General features: G+C 40.6%; 1 protein-coding gene across 2 annotated transcripts; it reads right to left on the bottom strand.

Moving 5' to 3' along the window:
- Positions 1 to 21,929: 21,929 nt before the first annotated feature.
- Positions 21,930 to 24,275, bottom strand: LOC137719947 (transcription factor bHLH18). Of its 2 annotated transcripts, none has more exons than XM_088685475.1 (5): positions 24,173 to 24,275; positions 23,872 to 23,953; positions 23,072 to 23,674; positions 22,416 to 22,787; positions 21,930 to 22,328 (listed from the first exon to the last, which is right to left on the bottom strand). In XM_088685475.1, exons 2-5 carry the CDS (start codon positions 23,908 to 23,910, stop codon positions 22,242 to 22,244), a joined length of 1,101 nt encoding a protein of 366 aa, XP_088541601.1. In that variant the 5' UTR covers positions 23,911 to 23,953; positions 24,173 to 24,275; the 3' UTR covers positions 21,930 to 22,241. The 2 variants fall into 2 exon arrangements, with proteins under 2 accessions (XP_088541601.1, XP_068315027.2); XM_068458926.2 differs by having other exon boundaries at positions 23,872 to 23,971; positions 24,173 to 24,269.
- Positions 24,276 to 24,563: the final 288 nt, after the last annotated feature.

Here is a 24,563-nt window from a genome sequence, read left to right as displayed (position 1 = left end):
GAGGCCTTAGTGAGACCAGTAGTCGAGGCGAGTCTGATTTAATATCATTTAAGTAAAATCTTTGGCATATCAAACATGGGCGTACAAATCCTAGCTAGTCCCCTCCTACCCAAGAAAGTGAAACAAACGGGTCCAGAGTTTATAAAATGTGTTTCAATTCAAATAAGACATTATTAAAAGCAAGGAATAGATTAGTATAAAATCATTTTATGTGGTTAATTAAATATGTTAAATTAAAATTGATTAATACAGAGATATAAACTAAAAAGGACATTTTATGACTTAATTAGCAAAGAAAAGTCAATAATTACATAAAAGGTTGATGCTTTCTTCATGTTCTGTTTTATTATATGGTTTTGTTTTATCATATGACGGTAGTTGTTGTTTTACTATTTGGAACCGGATTCCTTCGGATCTTTTAAAACTAAGCTCACTAATCAATGAATTCGGACTGTTGAAATTTGATCTAACGGCTACAATTATTATAACTTTTAGGGAACTCTCTATTTGTAGCTATTGGATCACATTTCAACGGTACAGATTCATTGATTAATGAGCTCAATTTTGATGTATCCAGAGAGGATCCGGTTCCTTACTCTTTATGTTAATCGATTTAGTGTTAACTTTTCAAGTGTGAAACCTAAGAAAAGTCGATGATTAATTATACCCCCGTTTTTTTTTACTTTGTGTTGAAAGCTTTCAATAATTAGCTTTTCCAATCCCCTACTATAAGACCACCGACTAATAATGTGATTATTTTGGCCAGAAGTCCAAAAAGTTTGGTGTGAAAAGTTAATTACATGTTCGTAGCCTTTATCTAATGAACACGTATTGGCCTTGGCTTTGACCACATTGTACATAATTAACATCAACGAGTACAAATATACAAATCCTTGTTGCAAGGAAAGGGACACCAGCACAATTACATGCTTGGTCGGTTTGGGTTGGCTTTGCTTCATCTACCCCATCGGAGGACTCTGAATGTTTCATTTTCTTGCTATACTAGCTTGAGTGTGGGTGGCAAATATGGCAACTCCGTTGCTTGTTTGATTGCGAATTGAGGCAATAATATACTCGGTTTTTCATATCGATCGCTAGCGAGATTTTTGCACTATACTACTTTTGTTCATACGCTGGACAATGGTGCTCTGCATATATGTCAGCTAGCTTATGTTACAAAGGGTTTGCGCTAAGTAGTGAGATTATTAGTGGATAGAAACATGATCTAAATTTTACAAAATTGAGATGTCGTTCTTATAATAACATAATAAGACATCAGTAGGAGTTTATTAGCAATACTTATCCATGAGCAAATACTTGTAAGTTCAGTAATGAATTGATTAAGTTCGAAGTCTCAAGCCCTAAATAGATTAAAAATTATTAAAAATTAACTTCGACTTCTCACGTTCTAAATAGATTAGGAAAAAAAATTACCCACATGAAATGTAGATTATATATGCTCATATGGAATTTATTAATTAGAACGAAAGCCTGTAAATTAATTTACTGAGGTTCTCATTTTAGACATTAGTACAAATTGCTGTCGATTTGAACGGACACCTTCTAAATAAGGAAATTTCATCTGATCTTAAGATTGAGAGTACGATAGTATGACGTTTTCGACCATATGATATGAGAACTATAGGTTTATATCAACTAGAGGAAGTGATGAGAACCCAGAAGAGGAGAGCTTATTTTAATGATTGTATTTGGATGTATTTGTGTACCCTAACTTGGTCATCGTTATATCTCACAATCATGCATGATTGGTTGAGCAGAAAAATAGTAATTAAGCTATCCAAAAATAAGATAATAGTTTCCCATGATGCAATCCGATCTTCTAATTCCTATCTGTGAAACAGTGCGTATCAGATGGTTTACATCAACAAGTCAATAATAATTGGGATGCTAATTAGTTAGTGTAGCATTAGGTGGCTCCCCAGCCGCGAGTGTTAATTATTTGCTGAAAGTTTAATGAGTGTAGCAGACTTCACATCTGATCCGTCCCACCAAACAGTCCCTACCAAGTTACGTGACATAATATTCTAATTAATAAGCTAACGACAATAAAATTTGATAAATATTAAGAAGACTTTTGCATTCAATAAATCTTAGAGGTTTTTTGAACCTAAAGACAGCAAGAATGTATCCAGAAGCCTACAAACTGGGCAGATCACATAATCTCTGGTGGGCCAAAGGTTGTGTTGAATGATAATCTTGTCTTAGCTCAAGACAATTGATCCGGCCTATACATAAAGAAAGATCCATACACATGCTAGAGAGTTCTAGCAAATTCAAGTTGGTGGAATGCATACATAAATATCTAAGGCTTTTTGTAGAAAGATCTAGAATCTTGTAAAATTATGTGGTTGTTAAGCATTAGCTAGAAAGTTCTAGCAATGCCTAAATTGGCAAACCTTGCCTATAAATAGGTGAGGTGCTAAGCTATGTGATGTAACAACCAAGAGAGCAAGTAGTAAGAAGTGAGAGTGTCAAGTAAGAAGTAAGAAGAAGCAACAAAGCTTCTAAGAGTGTTTGAGTGTTTCCTCTTGTACTAGTTTGTGAGTGAATAAAAATTTGTATAACACTTTGAGTGTTCTTTCTTTCTCTTGCCTATCAAAGTCCGTTACATTACATTCTCCTTTGTGAGATAAATATCTCCAAAGTAGTGAAGCATTTTTTAAACCCCAACAAAGTGGTACCAGAGCTATGGCTAGCAACGCTATGGCAGCCTTCCAAGTTCCAGTGCTCGACCACAACAACTTCGATAATTGGAGTATCAAAATGAAGGCCTTTTTGGGTGCACACGATGTCTGGGAAGTCGTGGAGAAAGGCTACACTGAGCCAGAAGATGAAGCTACTCTGTCTCAACCCCAGAAGGAGAGTTTGAAAGATTCAAGAAAGAGAGACAAGAAGGCTTTCTACCTCATCTACCAAGCATTAGATGACAATGGCTTTGAGAAGGTCTCGAGTGCAACCTCTGCCAAGCAAGTATGGGAGAAGCTTCAAACCTCTTACAAAGGAGCCGAACAAGTGAAAAAGGTTCGTCTTCAAGTATTAAGAGGTGAGTTCGAATCTCTACAAATGAAAGGGTCTGAATCAATCTCTGATTATTTCTCAAGAGTCTTAGCTGTTTCCAATCAATTAAAAAGAAACAGAGAAAAGTTAGAAGATGTTAGAATTATGGAGAAGATACTACGCTCGTTGGACCCCAAGTTCGAGCACATTGTCATGACGATTGAAGAAACTAAAAACTTGGAAGAAATTAGTATAGAGCAATTAATGGGTTCACTGCAAGCATATAAAGAGAAAGATTAGAAGAGGCAAGGGAATGATGAGCAGCTCCTCAAGACGCATATCCAGCCAAAGAAGAAAGAAGAAAGCTTCAACAACTAGAGAAGCCAATACAGAAGAAGTCGTGGCCGAGGTCGTGGATGTGGACATGGGCGTGGATGTGGTTGGAACTTCAACAACCATAGCAACTATGAAAGAGGAGAAAGCTCAACAAAAGGTCGTAGAAGAGGACGCTCAAACTTGAGGTATGAAAAATCTCAAGTTCAATGCTACAATTGTCCAAAGTTTGGGCATTATGCTTAGGAATGTAGAGCTCCAAACAGCAGACTTGATGAGAAGGTCAATTATGTGAAAGAAGAGAAAGAAGAGAATGGCGTTGTGCTACTAGCATGCAAGAACAATGATGGAGACCAAGACTATACATGGTACCTTGACACCGGCGCCAGCAACCATATGTGAGGAAGAAAAAGCATCTTCGTAGAGCTCAATGAATCAATGAGTGGCAACGTTTCTTTTGGAGACAAATCCAAAATACCCGTAAAAGGAAAAGGTTATTCCCCTGGAAAATGGCGGTCACCAATTAATTTCAAATGTCTACTACGTGCCCAATATGAAAAGCAACATTTTGAGTTTGGGTCAGTTCTTAGAAAAAGTTTATGATTTTCATACAAAAAATTATATCCTTTTTCTTAGAGATGACAAAGGAAGATTAATTGCCAAGGTGAAAATGTTAAAGAATAGGATGTTTCCCATGAACATTCAAAACGATGTTGCAAAGTGTCTCAAGATATGTTACAAAGACATATCTTGGCTTTGGCATCTTCGTTTTGGGCATCTTAACTTTGGGGGATTAGAGTTATTATCCAAGAAGGAGATGGTGAGAGGCTTAACGTGTATCAGCCACCCTGATCAAGTTTATGAAGGATGTTTACTTGGGAAACAGTTTAGGAAAAGCTTTGCAAAGGAGTCTACCACAAGAGCCCAGAAGCCACTCGAGCTCATTCACACCTATGTGTGCAGTCCAATAAAACCAAGCTCTTTGGATAAAAATAATTATTTCCTTCTTTTCATTGATGATTTTTCAAGGAAAACCTGGGTGTATTTCTTGAAGCAGAAATCAGAGGTATTTGGAACATTCAAGAAGTTCAAAGTCGCTGTAGAAAAAGAGAGTGGTTGCAAGATCAAAGCCATGAGATCTGATTGAGGAGGAGAATTCACTTCGAAGGAATTTCAAGAGTTTTGTGAAGAAAATGGAATTCGTCGACCTTTTACAATTCCAATATCCCCTCAACAAAATGGTGTGGCGGAAAGAAAAAATCGAACCATTCTCGACATGGCTCGAAGCATGCTCAAAAGCAAAAAATTGCCTAAGGAATTGTGGGCAGAAGCTATAGCATGTGCTGTCTACCTATCCAATCGGTCTCCAACAAGAAGTGTGTGGCGGAAAAACTCCGCAAGAAGCATGGAATGGAAGAAAACCAGGTATCTCTCATCTAAGAATTTTTGGAAGCATAGCCCATGTACATGTACCAGACGAGAGGAGAACCAAACTCGATGACAAAAGTGAGAAGTTCATCTTCATCGGCTATGACATAAATTCAAAAGGCTATAAACTGTATAATCCAAATAATGGGAAGACGGTGATCAGTTGAGACGTGACGCTCGATGAAGAAGGAGAATGAGATTTTGGGCCACACGCAGGTGATCTTCACTTTGTTCCTCAATTTGAAGAAGAGAATGAACAAGGGATGATGGAGCAAGCAAATGAGGTTCAACAAGAATCCATTGCTCCACCTGCTTCACCAACATCAACCAATCATGGTAATTCACCAACATCAGCATTGTCAAGGGGAAGCCTAAATGAAAGAGAAGTACCACGCACAAGAAGTATACGAGATCTCTATGAGGTAGCTGAAAGACTTGATAATCCTACGTTTTTTTGTCTCTTTGCTGATTGTGAACTAGTCGATTTCCAAGATGCAGTGCAAGATACTAAGTGGAGGAAAACAATGGATGAAAAAATCGAAGCAATCCAGAAGAATGATACATGGGAACTCGTTATTCTTCCGAAAGGACACAAAGCCATCGAAGTTAAGTGGGTGTACAAGACAAAGAAAAATGCCAATGGAGAGGTCGAAAGATACAAGGCAAGACTAGTGGGGAAGGGCTATAGTCAAAGAGCCGGAATTGACTATGATGAGGTATTTGCACCCGTTGCTCGGTTGGAAACTATACAATTACTAATTTTTTTGGCAACTCAAAAAAGTTGGAAGATTCAACAAATGGTTGTGAAGTCCACCTTCCTAAATGGAGTCCTTGAAGAAGAAGACTAGATTCAGCAACCGTCAGGCTATGAAATCAAAGGGCATGAAGACAAAGTTCTAAAGTTGAAAAAAACCTTCTATGGGTTAAAACAAGCACCACGAGCATGGAATAGTCACATCGACAAGTACTTCTAGGAGAACAACTTCACCAAGTGCCCTTATGAACATGCTCTCTACGTCAAAGTCAAAGATGGAGATATTTTGATTGTGTGCTTATATGTGGATGATCTAATCTTCACTGGAAGTAATCCACGCATGTTTAAAGAGTTCAAGAGAGTGATGACCAAAGAATTTGAGATGACCGACATCGGCTTGATGGCATACTACCTAGGCATTGAAGTCAAGCAGAACGAAGAAGGCATTTTCATCTCCCAAGAAAGCTACATAAAGGAGATACTGAAAAAGTTCAAAATGGACAACTACAAGCCCGTGAGCATGCCAATGGAGTGTGGAGTCAAACTAACCAAGCATGACAAATGAGAAACCATAGATCCAACATTTTTCAAAAGTCTAGTTGGAAGCTTGCGCTACTTAACTTGCACAAGACCAGACATTCTCTATGCCTTCGGATTAGTCAGTCGCCACATGGAGAATCCCACAACTGCACATTTGAAAACGGCCAAAAGAATTCTTCGATACCTCAAAGGTACTGTTAACTTTGGCTTGTTCTATTCAAGTTCTGATAACTACAAATTTGCTGGGTATAGCGATAGTGATTGGGCAGGAGATTCCGACGATAGAAAAAACACTATTGGATTTGTGTTCTTCATGGGAGTTACTGAATTCACATGGATGTCAAAGAAACAACTGATTGTCACACTATCTACTTGCGAAGCTGAATATGTAGTTGCTACCATATGCGTCTGTCATGCAATCTGGCTGAGAAACTTGCTGAAAGAATTAAGCATGCCACAAGAAAAGCCAACAGAGATATATGTTGACAACAAGTCTGCAATAGCTCTAGCAAAGAATCCAGTATTCCATGACAGGAGCAAACACATAGATACTCGTTATCATTTCTTAAGAGAGTGCATTGCAAGAAAGGATATGCAAGTGGAATACGTGAAGTCTCAAGACCAAATTGCAGACATATTCACTAAGCCACTCAAATAAGAAGACTTTATCAGATTGAGGAACTCAATCGGTGTCACAAGACAAGATTAAAGGGGGATGTTGAATGATAATCTTGTCTTGGCCCAAGACAATTGATCCGGCCCATACACAAAGAAAGATCAATGCACATGTTAAAGAGTTCTAGAAAATTCAAGTTGGTGGAATGCATACATAAATATCTAAGGCTTTTTGTAGAAAAATCTAGAATCTTGTAAAATTGTGTGGTTGTTAAGCATTAGCTAGAAAGTTCTAGCAATGCCTAAATTGGCAAACCTTGCCTATAAATAAGTGAGGTGCTAAGCTATGTGATGTAACAACCAAGATAACAAGTAGTAAGAAATGAGAGTGTCAAGTAAGAAGTAAGAAGAAGCAACAAAGCTTCTAAGAGTGTTTGAGTGTTTCCTTTTGTACTAGTTTGTGAGTGAATAAAAATTTGTATAACACTTTGAGTGTTCTTTCTTTCTCTTGCCTATCAAATTCCGCTGATTACATTCTCCTTTGTGAGATAAATATCTCCAAAGTAGTGAATCATTTTTTAAACCCCAATAGGTTGTCCCTTACCTAAACAATTATTCATCATATGATATTCAATAGACGTCAATATTGCTGGTTTTTGTAAACCAAGAATATGATATCAACCTTAGAGAGCATGATTATTAGAGAGAGTGTGTGACATCCCGTCCCGGGATTATTAAAACGTACATGTGAAATGACCATTTTACCCCTAGTTTGTTTTTGTTATGTTGTCTTGGTCATTTTGTGTGGTGTTGGCATGTGCTGGGCCACACACACACACACACACACACACACACACACTGTCATCTCCCTCACCCTCTGTCTTCTCCCTGTCTCTCTCTCCCGTGCTCCCATTTCTTCTTCTTTCTTCTGTAAACGTACGGACACACCCAACCCACCAAACCTTAGCAGATCGAGGAAACTAAGGACACCTTCGAACTCGTGAAGCTCGTGCGAGTGCAACCATACCATTTTCAGGTCGTAGATGTCTTAGTGAGGTCCCAAGGAGCCTCGGAGTGTTTCGTTGGACAAATTTGGACGTCGGGATTGTCCTGTTCGAAGTTGGTCGGTTTTGGGAAGTTTGCACAGCTTTTTCGCATATAGGTGACACGTACCCCGAGGACGAGCGTGCACACGCGAGGCAGGGGGGCTACGACCCTTCTACATACCAGTGAGTGGGCTTTTGGTTTTCCGTAATACCTATATACTATATTTTCCCAGAACTTGAATAAATGTTTATTCATTATGCCATGCATTACATTATCGTTTTTCGTGCATCGTTGGGTACGTTATTAGTTGCATATATTTATACATATGCATATTGGGTGCTGTGGACGCACAGGTAAGTGCCAGGTAAGCGTTATTCACGTTTATGTTTCAGTAGTGATTTGAGATAGTTAGAGAGCTCATAACCTGCACCCCCGGTGTTAGTGCTCCCGCCCGTGGCCAGGGCACAGTCCTTCACGTGATGTTCACCTCCCGCACCTTATGCTCACCTTGGATTCAAGGTAGGTGCACAGGCCTGTCGTACAGACCACTTTAGGTGGTTCCGACTCGTAGGTGACCCGCGATTATTCGCCCAGTCTTCACGTGATCGTAGCACTTATTTACACCCAGGCCTGTCGTACAGACCACCTTAGGTGGTTCCGACTCGTGGGCAGGTTCAGATATTGAGATTGAGATTTGAGCTCTATATGCAGCCGTACAGGTCACGTTAGGTGACTCCGGCTGCCAGATTACATGATATTGATATGTTTATACCTGGGCACTTGCATATCATTATGAGATTTCGGCATGGCATATTATTTGAGCATGTTTGGCATATGTATTATGTGTATATATTTTCTAGGAAGTATACAGGTTTTACGGCAAGGGGTTAGAAAGTGTTTTATAAATGGTTTTCGAAAGCTTTGTTTTTGCCCACTCACACTTTTGTTTTGCGCTCCTCCAGGTTCTAGTTGAGTAGCAGTTCCGGTGGTTTCCTAGAGGGCTTTTCCGGCACTTCTGACAGACACCCATCATAGTAGGGTCACCTTCGGGTGTACTATTGTAGCATATTTTCTTTTGGACTGCTGTAGACTCACACGCTAGCACTGTATTAGTACCTTATATGCTAGTTAGTTTTTAATTATTCGTACTTTATATTACTGTTCTATTAGCTTCTGCACGTGCACATGGCTACGTCACCTTCGTGTGATGGCCAGCACGCCCTGATCTCGGTCGGGGTGTGTCAGTTTGGTATCAGAGCTTAGGTTTGGCAGTTCTGTGTCTGTATGAGTATTCTAATGGTCTTGGTGTCTTCTGTCAGAATTATGCCGCCTCGTCGGGAACCACGTCGCTCTTCCGAGTCTAGCTTCCCCGATGTTGCTCAATTGGGGGAAGTTTTTGCTACAGCCCTTCAGTCAGTATTGCGCCCTCCCTAGATGACTCCTCTGGAGACTATGTATAATCTGAAATTGGATAAGTTCAAAGGTAGTGAGGGTCACGAGGGCGCAGAGCGATGGTTAGAGCACATTGAGAAGACTTTCCGTGTGTTGCACAATCAGGGGAACCTTCTTATAGAGAGGTGGGTCGAGACGACCTCATGGTTTCTGGATACGGAGTCTGCAGCCTGGTGGGACGTTTTCAAGGAATTGTTCAAGAGGAGATTTGTGCCCCCTGAGTACATTGACCGTAAGAAACAGGAGTTCATTGAACTGAGGCAGCAGAAGATGACAGCTAATGAGTATTATCGCAAGTTTACTGATTTGTCCCGTTACCATCTTGACGTCGCTGGTAATCCGACGGAGATGCTTCGTCGTTTCCGCCTAGGCACTAAGAAGAAGTGGCGTTCGATGACGACTACTGTCCACAGCGAGACCTACCAGGATTTCTACGAGATATTATTGAGGATAGAGGATTCTGAGAACATGTCGAGCGACAGTGAGGAAGAAAAAGACGGCAATCAGAAGAAGGACGACAAAGGTAAAGGTCAAGCATCGCTCGGGCCCCGTCAGACTTAGAACTTCAAGAGGGGTGGTGCTAGCTCGAGTTCTTCGAGTGGTGGCTTTAGTGCCACTGGACAGGGTCATGGAGGTAAATTTTCTGGTGGTGCTAGAGGCCAGAGGCAGGGCGATGGTGGTCGAGGCCGAGCCCCTATTTTTCGCAGGTGTAACAACCGGTATTTCGGCGAGTGCAGGCATGGCAGCAGTGGTTGTTTCACGTGTGGGCAGATGGGACATAGAGCTGCGAATTGTCCCCAGGGTCAGCAGCAGAAGCCACAGCAGACCTTTATGCCACCACCTGCACCGCTCCAGCAGATTCAGGGTCCGAGTAGTTACGGTCAGGCAGGTCGAGGTGGTGCCTACCACTACCAGGGTGATGCTGTTCCTTATGCCTCGGGACAGTATCAGTATCCCCAGGACCCGTATTCCCAAAGTGGTTATCCCCCGTATCCTGGCAGCTATATGCCATATCCTCCAGCTCCAGCAGGTGGTTCTCAGTGGTATCAGGGAGGACAGTATCAGCAGGGTGAGATTGCTACCAGCAGTGCAGGGTCTTCGAGACAGTCGAGTCAGCCCAGTCAGGGGCGTGGTGCTCAGGGTCGTGGTGTTCAGGCGAGCCGAGGTCGCGGCGGACGACAGCAGGGCTAGGGACGTCTTCACAATATTTCTCTGCAGGATACTCAGAACAACCCGGATTTGATTATGGGTACGTTGAACATTCTTGGTTGTTTTGCTAGAGTCTTAATTGATTGTGGAGCTACACATTCCGTGATTTCTCATACATTTGCTCAAGTGACGCAACCTCGCCCCACACCTCTAGGGTACGATTTAGAGTTCGCTATGCCTAGAGGAGAGAGATGTGTTGTAGATTGTGTGTACCCAGGATGTCCAGTGATTGTTGAGGGTGTTGTTTTGTCAGCTGATCTTATCCCGTTAGATATTGTCGACTTTGATGTGATTCTGGGCACGGATTGGTTGCATTTCTATCGTGCCAATATTGATTGTTACGGGAAAGTAGTTACGTTTCACCATCCTGGACTGCCTGTGGTTACTTTTGTGGGTGAGCAGAGTGGGGTGAGACATGGCGTTATTTCGGCCTTGCGAGCGAAAAATTTATTGTCTAAAGGTTGTCAGGGGTACCTAGCACATGTGGTGTTAGATGAGGCCGCTCCTGGTAGAGTTGAGGATGTGAGAGTGGTTAGACACTTTCCTGATGTTTTCCCCGAGGATTTACCTGGTCTACCCCCAGATCGAGACGTGGAGTTCACCATTGAGTTGCTTCCAGGTACTAATCCTATTTCTTTGACTCCTTATCGTATGGCTCCCGCAGAGTTAAGGGAATTGAAGGTTCAGTTGCAGGAGTTAGTGGATGAGGGATTCATTCAGCCTAGTACTTCGCCTTGGGGCGCTCCAGTTTTGTTTGTAAGGAAGAATGACGGAACTTTGAGGCTGTGTATCGATTACCGGCAATTGAATCGGGTGACGATTAAAAACCGTTATCCGTTGCCACGTATTGATGACTTGTTTGACCAGCTTCGAGGTGCTTGTGTGTTCTCCAAGATTGACTTGAGGTCTGGATACTATCAGCTGAAGATTAGTAGGGATGATGTTCCTAAGACGGCGTTCCGGACTCGTTACGGTCATTACGAGTTTCTGGTTATGCCATTTGGGTTGACGAATGCACCAGCTGCTTTTATGGATTTAATGAACCGGGTATTCCAGCCATACTTGGATAGATTCGTTATTGTCTTCATCGACGATATTCTGGTGTATTCTAAGTCGAAAGCAGAGCATGTTCGACATCTTACCTTGGTGTTGAAGAGGTTGAGGGAACACCAATTGTATGCTAAGTTCAGCAAGTGCCAGTTTTGGTTAGATCAAGTTGCGTTCTTGGGGCACATCATTTCTGCTCAGGGTATTTTGGTGGACCCTCAGAAGGTTGCAGCTGTGGAGAGTTGGGAGCAACCGCGAACCGTCACCGAGGTAAGAAGTTTCCTTGGTTTGGCGGGGTATTATCGGAGATTCGTTAAGGATTTTTCAGTGATTGCCTTGCCACTGACGAGGTTAACGAGGAAGGATGTTAAATTTGAGTGGGATGATAAATGTGAGCAGAGTTTCCAGCAGTTAAAGCATTGTCTCACTCATGCACCTGTTTTGGCACTCCCAGACGATAGTGGTGATTTCGAGGTTTATAGCGATGCTTCCTTGAGTGGTCTGGGATGTGTATTGATGCAGCATGGTAGGGTGATTGCTTATGCTTCGCGGTAGTTGAAACCTCAAGAGTTGAATTACCCTACACATGATTTGGAGTTGGCTGCTATCATCTTTGCGTTGAAGTTGTGGAGACACTATCTTTACGGAGAGAAGTGTAGGATCTTTACAGATCACAAGAGTCTTCAGTATCTCTTTACTCAGAAGGAACTTAATCTTCGTCAACGGAGGTGGTTGGAGTTGCTCAGCGATTACGATTGCACGATTGATTATCACCCTGGTCGTGCGAACGTAGTGGCTGATGCACTTAGCAGGAAGTCGCAGGGTCGTATTAATGCGTTGTACGCTGGTCGTGTTCCTCTTTTGACGGACTTGCGTGCTACGGGAGTGAGGCTAGAAGCAGAAGATCGAGAAGTGGCGTTACTTGCTAATTTCCAAGTTAGACCAATTCTAGTTGATTGGATGCTTGAAGCACAGGTAGCTGATCGGGAGACTCAAGAACTACTCCAAGCTCGAGACCAAGGAAGGAGGCGAGACCTCAGAGTTCGTGAATCGGATGGCATGTTGATGCAAGAGGGTAAAATGTTTGTGCCTAATAATGTAGATTTGAAGAAAGAAATTCTCGATGAAGCACATATCTCGGCTTATGCCATGCATCCTGGAGCTACTAAAATGTATCATACCATTCGACCATTTTATTATTGGCCGGGTATGAAGAGGGAGATAGCTGAGTATGTGAGCAGGTGTGCTGTTTGTCAGCAGGTTAAAGTGGAAAGGAAGAAGCCGTTTGGGTTGTTGCAGCCGCTTCCCGTTCCAGAGTGGAAATGGGAAAATATCACTATGGATTTTGTGTACAAGTTTCCGCGTACACAAAATGGCTTTGACGGCATTTGGGTGATCGTTGATCGGCTCACTAAATCGGCACATTTTATTCCAGTGAGAGAGAAGTATTCTTTGAGCCGTTTAGCGGAGTTGTTTATCTCGAAGATTGTGAAGTACCATGGTGTCCCTGTGAGTATTGTCTCGGATCGTGACCCACGATTTACATCGAAGTTTTGGGTGGCTTTTCAGGAAGCCTTGGGCACGAGACTACTTTACAGTACGGCGTATCATCCACAGACAGACGGACAGTCAGAGAGAACTATTCAGACGTTGGAGGATATGTTGCGAGCTTCGGTGTTACAATTTGGTGATGCTTGGCACCAGCGGTTAGATTTGATGGAATTTGCCTACAACAACAGTTTCCATTCGAGCATTGGCATGGCGCCATTTGAGGCCTTGTATGGTAGATCTTGTCGCACATCGTTGTGTTGGTCAGAGGTTGGCGAGAAAGTGCTTGTGGGTCCGGAGATTGTTGAGGAGACTACTCAGAATGTTCAGGTAATTAAGTCTAACCTGAACGCAGCTCAGGACAGGCAGAAAAGTTTAGCTGATCGGCATGCTACAAACAGAGTGTATGAGGTCGGAGACTGGGTATTTCTGAAGCTTTCACCGTGGAGAGGTGTCGTGCGGTTTGGAAAGAAGGGGAAGTTGAGCCCCAGGTACATCGGACCATACGTGGTCACAGAACGAGTGGGTGAGGTAGCTTACAGGTTGGAGTTGCCACCGGAGTTGGCTAGAGTGCATAACGTTTTTCACGTGTCTATGCTCCGACATTATGTTGCTGATCCATCTCATGTGATACCTCCTCAACTGTTAGAGATTAATCCAGATTTGACGTATGACGAGGAACCGGTGACGATCATCGATTGGAAGGAGAAGGTTCTGAGGAATAAGACGGTGAACTTAGTGAAAGTTTTGTGGAGGAATCATTCAGTTGAGGAAGCTACGTGGGAGACAGAAGATCGAATGAGGGATTTGTATCCTCAATTGTTCTTTGACCACTAGGGGTTGCTTTTCGGTTGTTTTGAATTTCGGGACGAAATTTTATTAAGGTGGGTAGGTTGTGACATCCCGTCCCGGGATTATTAAAACGTACATGTGAAAAGACCATTTTACCCCTAGTTTGTTTTTGTTATGTTGTCTTGGTCATTTTGTGTGGTGTTGGCATGTGCTGGGCCACACACACACATACACACACACACACTATCATCTCCCTCACCCTCTGTCTTCTCCCTGTCTCTCTCTCCCGTGCTCCCATTTCTTCTTCTTTCTTCTGTAAACGTACAGACACACCCAACCCACCAAACCTTAGCAGATCGAGGAAACTAAGGACACCTTCGAACTCGTGAAGCTCGTGCGAGTGCAACCATACCATTTTCAGGTCGTAGATGTCTTAGTGAGGTCCCAAGGAGCCTCGGAGTGTTTTGTTGGACAAATTTGGACGTCGGGATTGTCCTGTTCGAAGTTGGCCGGTTTTGGGAAGTTTGCACAGCTTTTTCGCATATAGGTGACACGTACCCCGAGGACGAGTGTGCACACGCGAGGCAGGGGGGCTACGACCCTTCTACATACCAGTGAGTGGGCTTTTGGTTTTCTGTATATACCTATATACTATATTTTCCCAGAACTTGAATAAATGTTTATTCATTATGCCATGCATTACATTATCGTTTTTCGTGCATCGTTGGGTACGTTATTAGTTGCATATATTTATACATATGCATATTGGGTGCTGTGGACGCACAGGTAAGTGCCAGGTAAGCGTTATTCACGTTTATGTTTCAGTAGTGATTTGAGATAGTTAGAGAGCTCATAACCTGCACCCCCGATGTTAGTGCTTCCGCCCGTGGCCAGGGCACAGTCTTTCACGTGATGTTCACCTCCCGCACCTTATGCTCACCTTGGATTCAAGGTAGGTGCACAGGCCTGTTGTACAGACCACTTTAGGTGGTTCCGACTCGTGGGCAGGTTCAGATATTGAGATTGAGATTTGAGCTCTATATGCAGCCGTACAGGTCACGTTAGGTGACTCCGGCTGCCAGATTACATGATATTGATATGTTTATACCTGGGCACTTGCATATCATTATGAGATTTCGGCATGGCATATTATTTGAGCATGTTTGGCATATGTATTATGTGTATATATTTTCTAGGAAGTATACAGGTTTTACGGCAAGGGGTTAGAAAGTGTTTTATAAATGGTTTTCGAAAGCTTTGTTTTTGCCCACTCACGCTTTTGTTTTGCGCCCCTCCAGGTTCTAGTTGAGTAGCAGTTCCGGTGGTTTCCCAGAGGGCTTTTCCGGCACTTCTGACAGACACCCATCATAGTAGGATCACCTTCGGGTGTACTATTGTAGCATATTTTCTTTTGGACTGCTGTAGACTTGCTCTGAATTTGTGACTCACACGCTAGCACTGTATTAGTACCTTATATGCTAGTTAGTTTTTAATTATTCGTACTTTATATTACTGTTCTATTAGCTTCCGCACGTGCACATGGCTACGTCACCTTCGTGTGATGGCCAGCACGCCCTGATCTCGGTCGGGGTGTGTCAGTTTTATTGTGACATCCTACTTTGCATGAGGCTTTTTGGGAACTCACGAGCAACTTTCCAGTGGGTCACCCATCCTGGGAATGCTCTCGCGCGCTACTCGCTTAACTTCGGAGTTCCCATGGAACCCGAAGCCAGTGAGCTCCCAGAAGGCCTCATGCTAAGTAGGAATGGGAATATACATTTAAGGATCACTCCCCTGGGCGATGTGGGATGTCATAATCCACCCCCCTTAGGGGTCCGACGTCCTCGTCGGCACACCACGGCCAGGGTTAGGCTCTGATACCAATTTGTCACATCCCGGCCTGGGGCGGGTCACTTCCCAGACCAGCTCCACCACCGTAGCACGATATTGTCCGCTTTGGGCTCCAACCACGCCCTCACGGTTTTGTTTTTGGGAACTCACGAGCAACTTCCCAGTGGGTCACCCATCATGGGATTACTCTAGCCCCTTTCTCATTTAACTTCGGAGTTCCCATGGAACCCGAAGCCAGTGAGCTCCCAAAACGCCTCGTGCTAAGTAGGGATGGGAATATACATTTAAGGATCACTCCCCTGGGCGATGTGGGATGTCACAGAGAGCATGATTATTAGAGAGAGAGCGAACATGATTACAGAGTGAGAGAGTGATCAACTGATTTCTTACAGAAGAAGAAAGGAAATTGTATTTCATTTAGAAAGAATGATTTGTACGCTTTACAACATTAGTACATATTCTAACTATGATAGCTTACAACAATTTATAACTGCCTATCTAATCAGCTGACACTTGTCAATATCACAACCATTGAACCTATACTCCAAACATTCCCCTTCAAGCTCAGGAGCAAAGAACTAAAGCCTGAGATTGGAGCAACATGTCTAAAACAATGAAGTAAAGAGTCATTTTGTCAGGATATCAACAAACTGTTCAGTTAAAGCAATGAACATCAATATCAATATGTTTGGTTCTTTGATGCATATCTAGATTAGAAGTGAGTGTTATAGCTGAGAGATTATCACAGAAGAAAGTTGAAGGTATAGAAAATGGAACCTGCAAAAAGGTCAGCAACTGTTTAATCCAATCAAGTTTAGCATTAGTGGTAGACAAAGCTCTGTACTCTGCTTAAGTAGAGAATCTAGAAACAATTTGTTGTTTTTTAGAGGACCAAGAAATGGGATTGGAACTAGAAATACAAGCATTCCAGTAGTTGATCTTCTGTCATTAGGATCACATGCCCAGTTAACATCACAGAAAGCCCTAAAGTCCAAATGCCATTTAGTGTAGTGTATTCCACAACCCTTTGTTGCTTTGAGATACATAAGGATCCTTTTTACTGCCACAAAATGAGAATTAATGGGGCACTGCATGAATTGATAAGTCTGATGCACTGCAAAATGCAATATAAGATCTGATAAATATAAGATACTGAAGGGCTCATACCAAGCTTTTGTATAATGTTTGATTGTTAAAGCATTTACCATCATCCTTATATATGTTATATGGTAAACAAGGAGTGGCACAAAGTTTAGACAAAAGCATCTCATAATTGGTAAGTAACTTAGAAACATACTTATCTTGAGAAAGAAAAATCATCCTCTTTGTGAACAATCTAGAGCCCCAAGAAATAATGTAATGATCCCAAAACCTCAATATCAAATTCCTTTGTGAGAGCAGTAATAACATCAATGATAGCAGTAGTAGCACTTCGAGTTAATAATGCCATTTACATAAGAGAAAGAAAACCATGATAGACTTGCCAACAATATTTATAAATAAGGATGAATCAGCAGGAGTAGTTTGAAATATACCCAAAGAAGGATAAAAACCTTGTAAATCTCTCATTCCATGTTCTGGGAGCCTGTTTTAAACTATATAAAGACTTATGAAGTCTATAAACATAATCAAGATGTTGAGCATCTACAAATCCAAGTGCTTGGGCCATATGAACCTCCTCTTATAAACCACCATGCAAAAATGCATTTTTAACATCTGTCTTAAAGATCAACAACAAAGTGCAGCTAAAGAAATAACCAATCTCACAATGGTTGGTTTGATATCTGGACGAAAGGTTTAACCATAATCAATCCCCTCTTCTTGATTAAACTCTTTATCAACGAACCTAGCCTTATATTTTCCAATGGTACCATATGCATTCTTTTTTATCTTAAAGATCCACTTACAACCAATTAAGTTTTTTTTTTTTTTGTGAGAAAAGGGAACCAAAGACCAAGTTCCTTGAGAATATAAATCCGACAATTCTTCTTGCATAACAGTAGCCCAAACTAGAGATTCAAAAGCTGACTTATAGGTTGTAGGTTCAACCTTAGTGAGATCAACACCCCATTCTCATGTATAATAGATTATAAGACAATTTTCTTTGAAGTCCACTTTTGGACTTTGTTTCCATATGATGCAAATTAAGAGGTGGAATAGATAGTACAACATGTAAACTCTTAAGATGAAATTCCGATACCACAAGGATATGAGAGGAGGAGGATTGAACTGTATACGTGGTAATGGATTGGTCTTCTATTACATTATTATGATTAGATGTAGTAGATGGCATAGGCACAAACACAGGACTAGATAATAGGTTTATGAGGCATAGATCGAATAAATGCAGGAGTAATTGAAGTGATTTTATTGGACTGAGGGACAGGAAGAACATATTATGATTGGGACTAGTAGCAATGATTGACAAAGAGGTAGCATGAGTGACATTATGAGACACTTGATTGACTAAAGTAAGGTATGAAAACTCAGACTTGGCAAAGAGTACATGCCTAGATATGTATACTTTCTGTTTGGACACCTTATAACAAATATAACCTTTAAACTTTAAAGTATATCCTAGAAATGCACATTTGTGGTTCTATGTTGCCATTTGGTACTATTGTATGGCCTCAGTAATGAAAAGCATGAACACCCACATATTCTTAGGTGATTAATCTCATGAACAAATTTAAACAATACCTCAAATAGAGATTTATGATCCAAGGTAAAAGTAGACATTCTATAGATAAGACAAGAAGATGCTTAGCAAGCAAAGGACCAAAAAGAAGAAGGCAATGATACTGTTTGTAAAAGTGTAATAGTCATTTTAATAATGTGTTTGTGCTTTCTTTCAGCTAGTCAAGTTTGTCCTGGTGTATGGAGACATGACATATGATGGCTAATTCTCTTATCCAATAGAAAAGATTTGAAAGATTTCCCATATACTCACCCCCTCCATGTTAGATCCCACATCGTCCAAGGAAGAGGATCCTCTATGCCTTATATGTACATGCCCACCTCCATATAGCACGAGACCTTTTGGAAGCTCACTGGCTTCGGAGTTCATCGAAACTCCAAAGTTAAGCAAGTTCGCGTGAGAGCAATCCCAGGATGGATGATCTACTGGGAAGTTCTCATGTGAGTTTCCAGAAACAAAAAGTGAGGGCGTGGTTGGGGCTCAAAGCGAACAATATCGTAATACGACGGAGTCGAGCCTGGGATGTGGTGGAGCCCGGGTCGAGATGTGACAATTTGGTATCAGAGCCAATCCCTGGCTGGAAGTGTGCCGACAAGGATGTCCGGCCCTTAAGGGCGGTAGATTGTTAGATCCCACATCGCCTAGGGGAGAGGATCCTCTATGCCTTATACATACATGTCCACCTCCATATAGCACGAGACCTTTTGGGAGCTCATTGGCTTCGAAGTTCATCAGAACTCTGAAGTTAAGTGAGCTTGCGCAAAAACAATCCTAGGATGGGTGACCCACTGGGAAGTTCTCGTGTGAGTTCCCAGAAACAAAACCGTGAGGGCATGGTCGGGGCCCAAAGCAGACAATATCGTGCTACGGCGGAGTCGAGCCCAAGATGTGGTGGAGCCCAGGTCGGGATGTGACACTCCATCAATTTGTAAAATCTTAATTGTAACATTAAACTCATTCAAAATGAATTTGTAAAATGAGAGAAAAGTGGCAAAAATATCACTTTTATTGTATAATGGAAAAATCCAACGATGTCTAGTACACTCATCAATGAAGATTACATCGTGCTTAAATTCTGTAATTGAAATACAAGGAGTTAAGCCTCACACATCACTATAAACAACCTCAAATGCATATACAAATTTAGACACATCAGTATTGAAAGGAAGTTTGGTACACTTGCCTTCTAGAATCTATGACACAACATAGGTATATTTTCAGAAACATGAGACACATTGGACTTTATTAATATTTGAGAGACAATGAGATTAGAGGGATGACCTAGACTGCTATGCCAAATAATTGATGTAACTTGTTGTCCAAGATAGGCAGCACCAATCATTATCTTCCTCCTTGAACCAAAATGAGTTGATGAAGTTATAGGGTACAATCCATTGGTACATAGTCATTTGAATAAAATCTTCTATGTGGTTTTGTCCTGAATCCAAAAGAAAAAAGTATCAAAAGATTAACAAACAGTTATTATCAAGACAACTTTTATGAACTGGGAGCAAATTCGGAGTCAACTTTGGTACACATAGTACTGAATTTAATTTCAAAGGCTATAATGAAGTATTAATAATGCAGGAACCAACAAGTGATACTGATAAACTTTGACCATTGGCTTACTGAATAGTATCATTTGATGGAGAAGGAGTGACAAGAGACAAGTTGTTTACATCAGCAGTCATATGTTATGGCTCTTGAATTAGTGATCCACACTTGCTGAGATTAATTAGATGGTATTTGTGGAGGTGCAGAATGCAAATAATGATCAACATGCATTGTAGTCATTGGAGATGAGGTATTTTGATAGTAGAAAGCTACACTTTAATGAAGATTCCCATAAATATGACAACCTGGAGGAACTGCATTATTTCTGAATCTACAAGTGTCAGCAAAATGATTATTTTTCCTTCAGATTTGACAGTCTTGAGTATTCCTGAATTTACAGGTATCAACTATATGGTTATTCTTACCACAAATTTGACTAGTCTGCCGTTGAGGAATATAACCTTGTTGCTTTGGTGGAGAAACATCAAGAAATTCCAGGTGCTAAAAACCTATAATCTCCAGTATTTACATTCAATATCTTTCCCCTTGTCGTTGTTATTAAAGGACTTATAACCACTAGTTTTAGAATTAGAATATTATTAGGAGAATTATAAGAACTTCCAGTTTTAGAATTAAACCCATTTGTATTAGCTACTTTAGTAGTAAGCATTGGAGTACCAGAAACATTATCAATCATAGCCTCTTCAGCAGAAATCAGGATCAAAGATACTTCAAAGAAATTACAGTTTCATGTCCTCTAATAATATACCTAATTGTATTATATTCAGCAGGCAATCCATTCAAGGGAAACTGATCAAATCAAAGATGTAATTGGAGATTGCAAGATTTGTAATTGAGATGCTGTCACCATTGTAACAGATACGAATTTCCCAAATAGAATGATTGAGGAATTTTATAAAACACCTTGCATGCTTAATATGACACCCGAAGAATCGCTTAAATATGAAAGAAAGAAACCCTAGAATCGAAGACTGAGATTATAGAATATCAAGAAATGATGAGGAAAAGAGCAGCAAGGAAGCGGAAGCAAGAATCTAAGATCGATATCCGTCAAGCATATAACTTTTTCGGTGAAGATACCATGAAGAAGGTTGAGGTTCCATGACAAAACCTATTGGGGAGTAGCTAAAACTCTTATAAGCCATCAAGGTTTCTTATTTCACCGACATAAACTTTTTTACTTTCACATCCTTACACGTCCTCTCACGCGTGTCAAATTTTCAAGTCAAACATGTAGACAACACTAATTGGATGATGTGGAGTATGTGTGGTTGTTAAGCTTCACATGTGGTGCCAATATGTTTTGGTACCATGTAAACCATGATGAGGTGGACCTTAGAGAGCAAGATTATTAGAGAGAGAGAGATTTCTTAAAGAAGAAGAAAGAAAACTGTATTTCATTTGCAAAGAATAATTTGTGCACTATACACAAAATTAGTATATATCCTAATTAACTATGACAGCTTATAAACTAAGCTATCCTACAACAGTTTGCAACTGCCTATCTAATCAATTTACACTTGTCAATATCACAACCATTGAACCTGTACTCCTAATAGTTTTCAGGTTGTCTCTATTAATCTGACAACTGCATGCTGGTTTACTCATCGCTACTAATTTATGGTATTCCGTTCAAAACAAATACATAGATGCCCACAGCGAAACCAACTGTTGGTGATGGAAAAGTTGGATTACCTTGCCTGTATTTCCTTTCCTCTCAGCCTTGCAATGAATGAAAAAGTCGTGTATTTCGTTGGAAAATTTGAATAGTGATCCAACTTTAAAAGCATAATTTGCAAATTGAATTAAACGTAAAAAATGACTAAAATGAAATTTGAGCGAGTTAATTTTTTTGCTTACCACCCCATTTCGTTGATTGGTGTACCATTATTATATGAAGTTGTCCAAGATGAAAACTAAAACTACAATCCAAATTTTATTGTCTCTAATTCTATTTTTTTGAGTCTGAAATTCAACTTGTTGTCAGTATTCAATAAATTATATACATGAAGAATATCCGACAAATAAAACAACAATAATTAACCTTTAAGTGACAATAGATTACAAAGGAAGTTTACACAAAAGCCCTCCACAAAAAATAAAAACAAAACCTGCAGCTAGGTTTTCATATATATCACGAGGGTAATCGAACGTGGTTAACGGGTCAACCACGAAAAAATCACAAAGGAAAAAACCCTCCTGCAAAATAAAGCCTTGCTAGCAGCTTGAGTACAATGGCTGGTGTTTCCTCCAAAGGTCTTAAAAGCCAGAAAAAAACCACCAAAAAGGGGAAAAAAAAATAAAAAATACATGCGTAATGCGAACTTCAGAACTTCATATTTCTGGTCCCCCCAACTTGAGCAAAGCCTGTCTTAGATTTTTTACAAGATCTTTCACTGTCATGCTGAATTCTACATCCATCTGTAATTAAGAATTGGAGTCTTATTAGTTAAGGGTAAAAAAACTGTTAAGTTTATGCACTGAATTAACCTAACCAAATTTATGTACCTGAGCAACTACAGTGATATCAAGAGTTGAATTGCCAAGGGGCAAGGCACAGCTGTGAACAATGGTGAGATCAAGCTTTTCTATTTCACTCAGTATGCTTGCCAAACATCCTTTGGTTTTCTTGCTGTGGATTCGTATGAGGACCTCTTTGTCCGAAACTCTTGCTTCGATTTCTGGTAGTGGCTGGTTAGAGCAGCTCTCAGAGTTCTCGTCGGATGAGGATATATCATCATCCGCTGAGTACTGAGTCCTCTTCACAAACACCACTGCTTCCACAGTTTTCTTGGCTGCTTGTTTCTCCAGCATTTTCGTAAGTTCTTGAAGATGTTTCACGTACTTGATCGCATCTCCGAGGACCGAAGCCTTGTCCGTCTGCAATTTTGTGAAAAGGGGTAGTTTAGAATCTTTGACGGAAGCTACTATAACCAAATTAAACTAGAAGTATTTTCTTATCAGACAACTCGACTACCAGAATCAATCTGAGTCATTGATTAGACAAATCTTACATAAAATTTAGATCATTAACTATTTAAAACATGACATACTGTACGAAAAGAGGTTATATTAGATCATAACAACTTTACAACATAACGTACTGTCTAACTGAGAACACATTAATTAGGGGTAAAAAATGAAAAAGTTGAACTAATTAGTACCTTCTTCAGGCCTGGAAGTAAGGCAGATAGAGCAATGAACCGCTGGCTGAGATTTTCTCGGCGCTTTCTCTCAGCAAGAACATGATCTTGAGCATCTAAAGGACTTCTAGTCACCGTAGCGGCCCTCTTGATCCCTTGTCCATGTTTCGGTGAGCAAGATTGGGGGTCATAGATACCTTGGGAAATCAAAGCTGGAGGGTTCAATTTCCCATTGGAATATTCCACTTCATTCTTTGGCTTGATAACTCTGCAATCTAGACCATAGTACTGCTGAGAAGTGGTTGGGGGTGATGAGTTGGAGTTTTCAAAAGAAATTAGGTGTGAAGAGGAGGAAGAAGAAGCATTGGCAGTAATTATGTGGTCAGTGGAGCAAGAGTTCCAACTACTAGTGTTGTTCTTAGGCTGTTTTGCTGGCCTTTCATGAGTCCCGGACATCTGATGAAGATTTTCGATGGATGCTTTGCTGAAGTTGTCGGCTTTTGGGGTGAAATTTGGATAGGATGAGTAGCTCTCAGATGCGAAAGATTGGAAATTGAGCTCATCAAGTGAGTAGTCCAGGGAGCTCATTTCGTATTGATTGATGAAAGTAGGATCTTCCATTTCCTACATATAAATTAATCAAAACATTAACAGAGAACCAAAAATTTGAACAACTTTTTAAGATTAACTTTGGACTCTTTTGTATCAATTCTTTTTTATTTTTATTTTTTTTTCATTTTCTTTGTTGATTTCTTCATGTTTAGGGTACGGAAGGGTATATATAATAAATTGTATAATTAAAAAAAAAAAGCGAGACTTACGAAATCAGATATCCATTTTGCTGATGAGATCATGTCCATTAATGCACCTGGTTTCTTCACTTGGGAGTGAACCGAAATTTAGCTGCACCGTTGGATTCAACTAAAATAAATAGTAAATCTTAGTTATATATGAAGGCATGAATAGAACTTGAACAAAGAACAAAGATTTCATGGAAGGCTGATATGTAGACTATAAATGATCATAAAGAAGCCCAGAAATTAAGCGTAGCAACCCCAATAAAACTCCTTGGAAATTGGAAAAAAAAAAGAAACAGTAGCACTGAAAGTTGAAACACCTCACCTTAAGATTACCGAAGACTATGCAAGTTTTTGTTTCTCCAGTTCTCCAGGAAGGACGAGTCATGCAATCTTTTATAGGCGTACGAACGCGCTCTACATCGAGATGTTGACTAAAAAGCAAGCAAATTAAGAAAATTGAACGTACCGATCCAATAAGATACTATAAATGCTAGTGGCACGTGTGAAAATGTTTCCCGCATTCTGATGAGTGAACACTATTCATTTGGAGGCTTTTTCCTCCGGGTCAATTTATGACTTTTCTTGCTTTGACCTACAAATATTGCCACATCGGCAATTATATTGGCCGATTCATTGGGTGAACTGATTTTCCATCGGATCGCATTAGAAATATACGTGGATTGCAAATTTCGTATACCGTTGGTTAGAAGAAA

This window comes from Pyrus communis, chromosome 15, assembly GCF_041283825.1.
Source record: "Pyrus communis isolate YQ-2024b chromosome 15, ASM4128382v1, whole genome shotgun sequence".
Lineage (NCBI taxonomy): Eukaryota > Viridiplantae > Streptophyta > Magnoliopsida > Rosales > Rosaceae > Pyrus > Pyrus communis.
The sequence above is the reverse complement of the archived record's forward strand: the minus strand, read 5'-3'. Positions and strand labels throughout refer to the sequence as shown.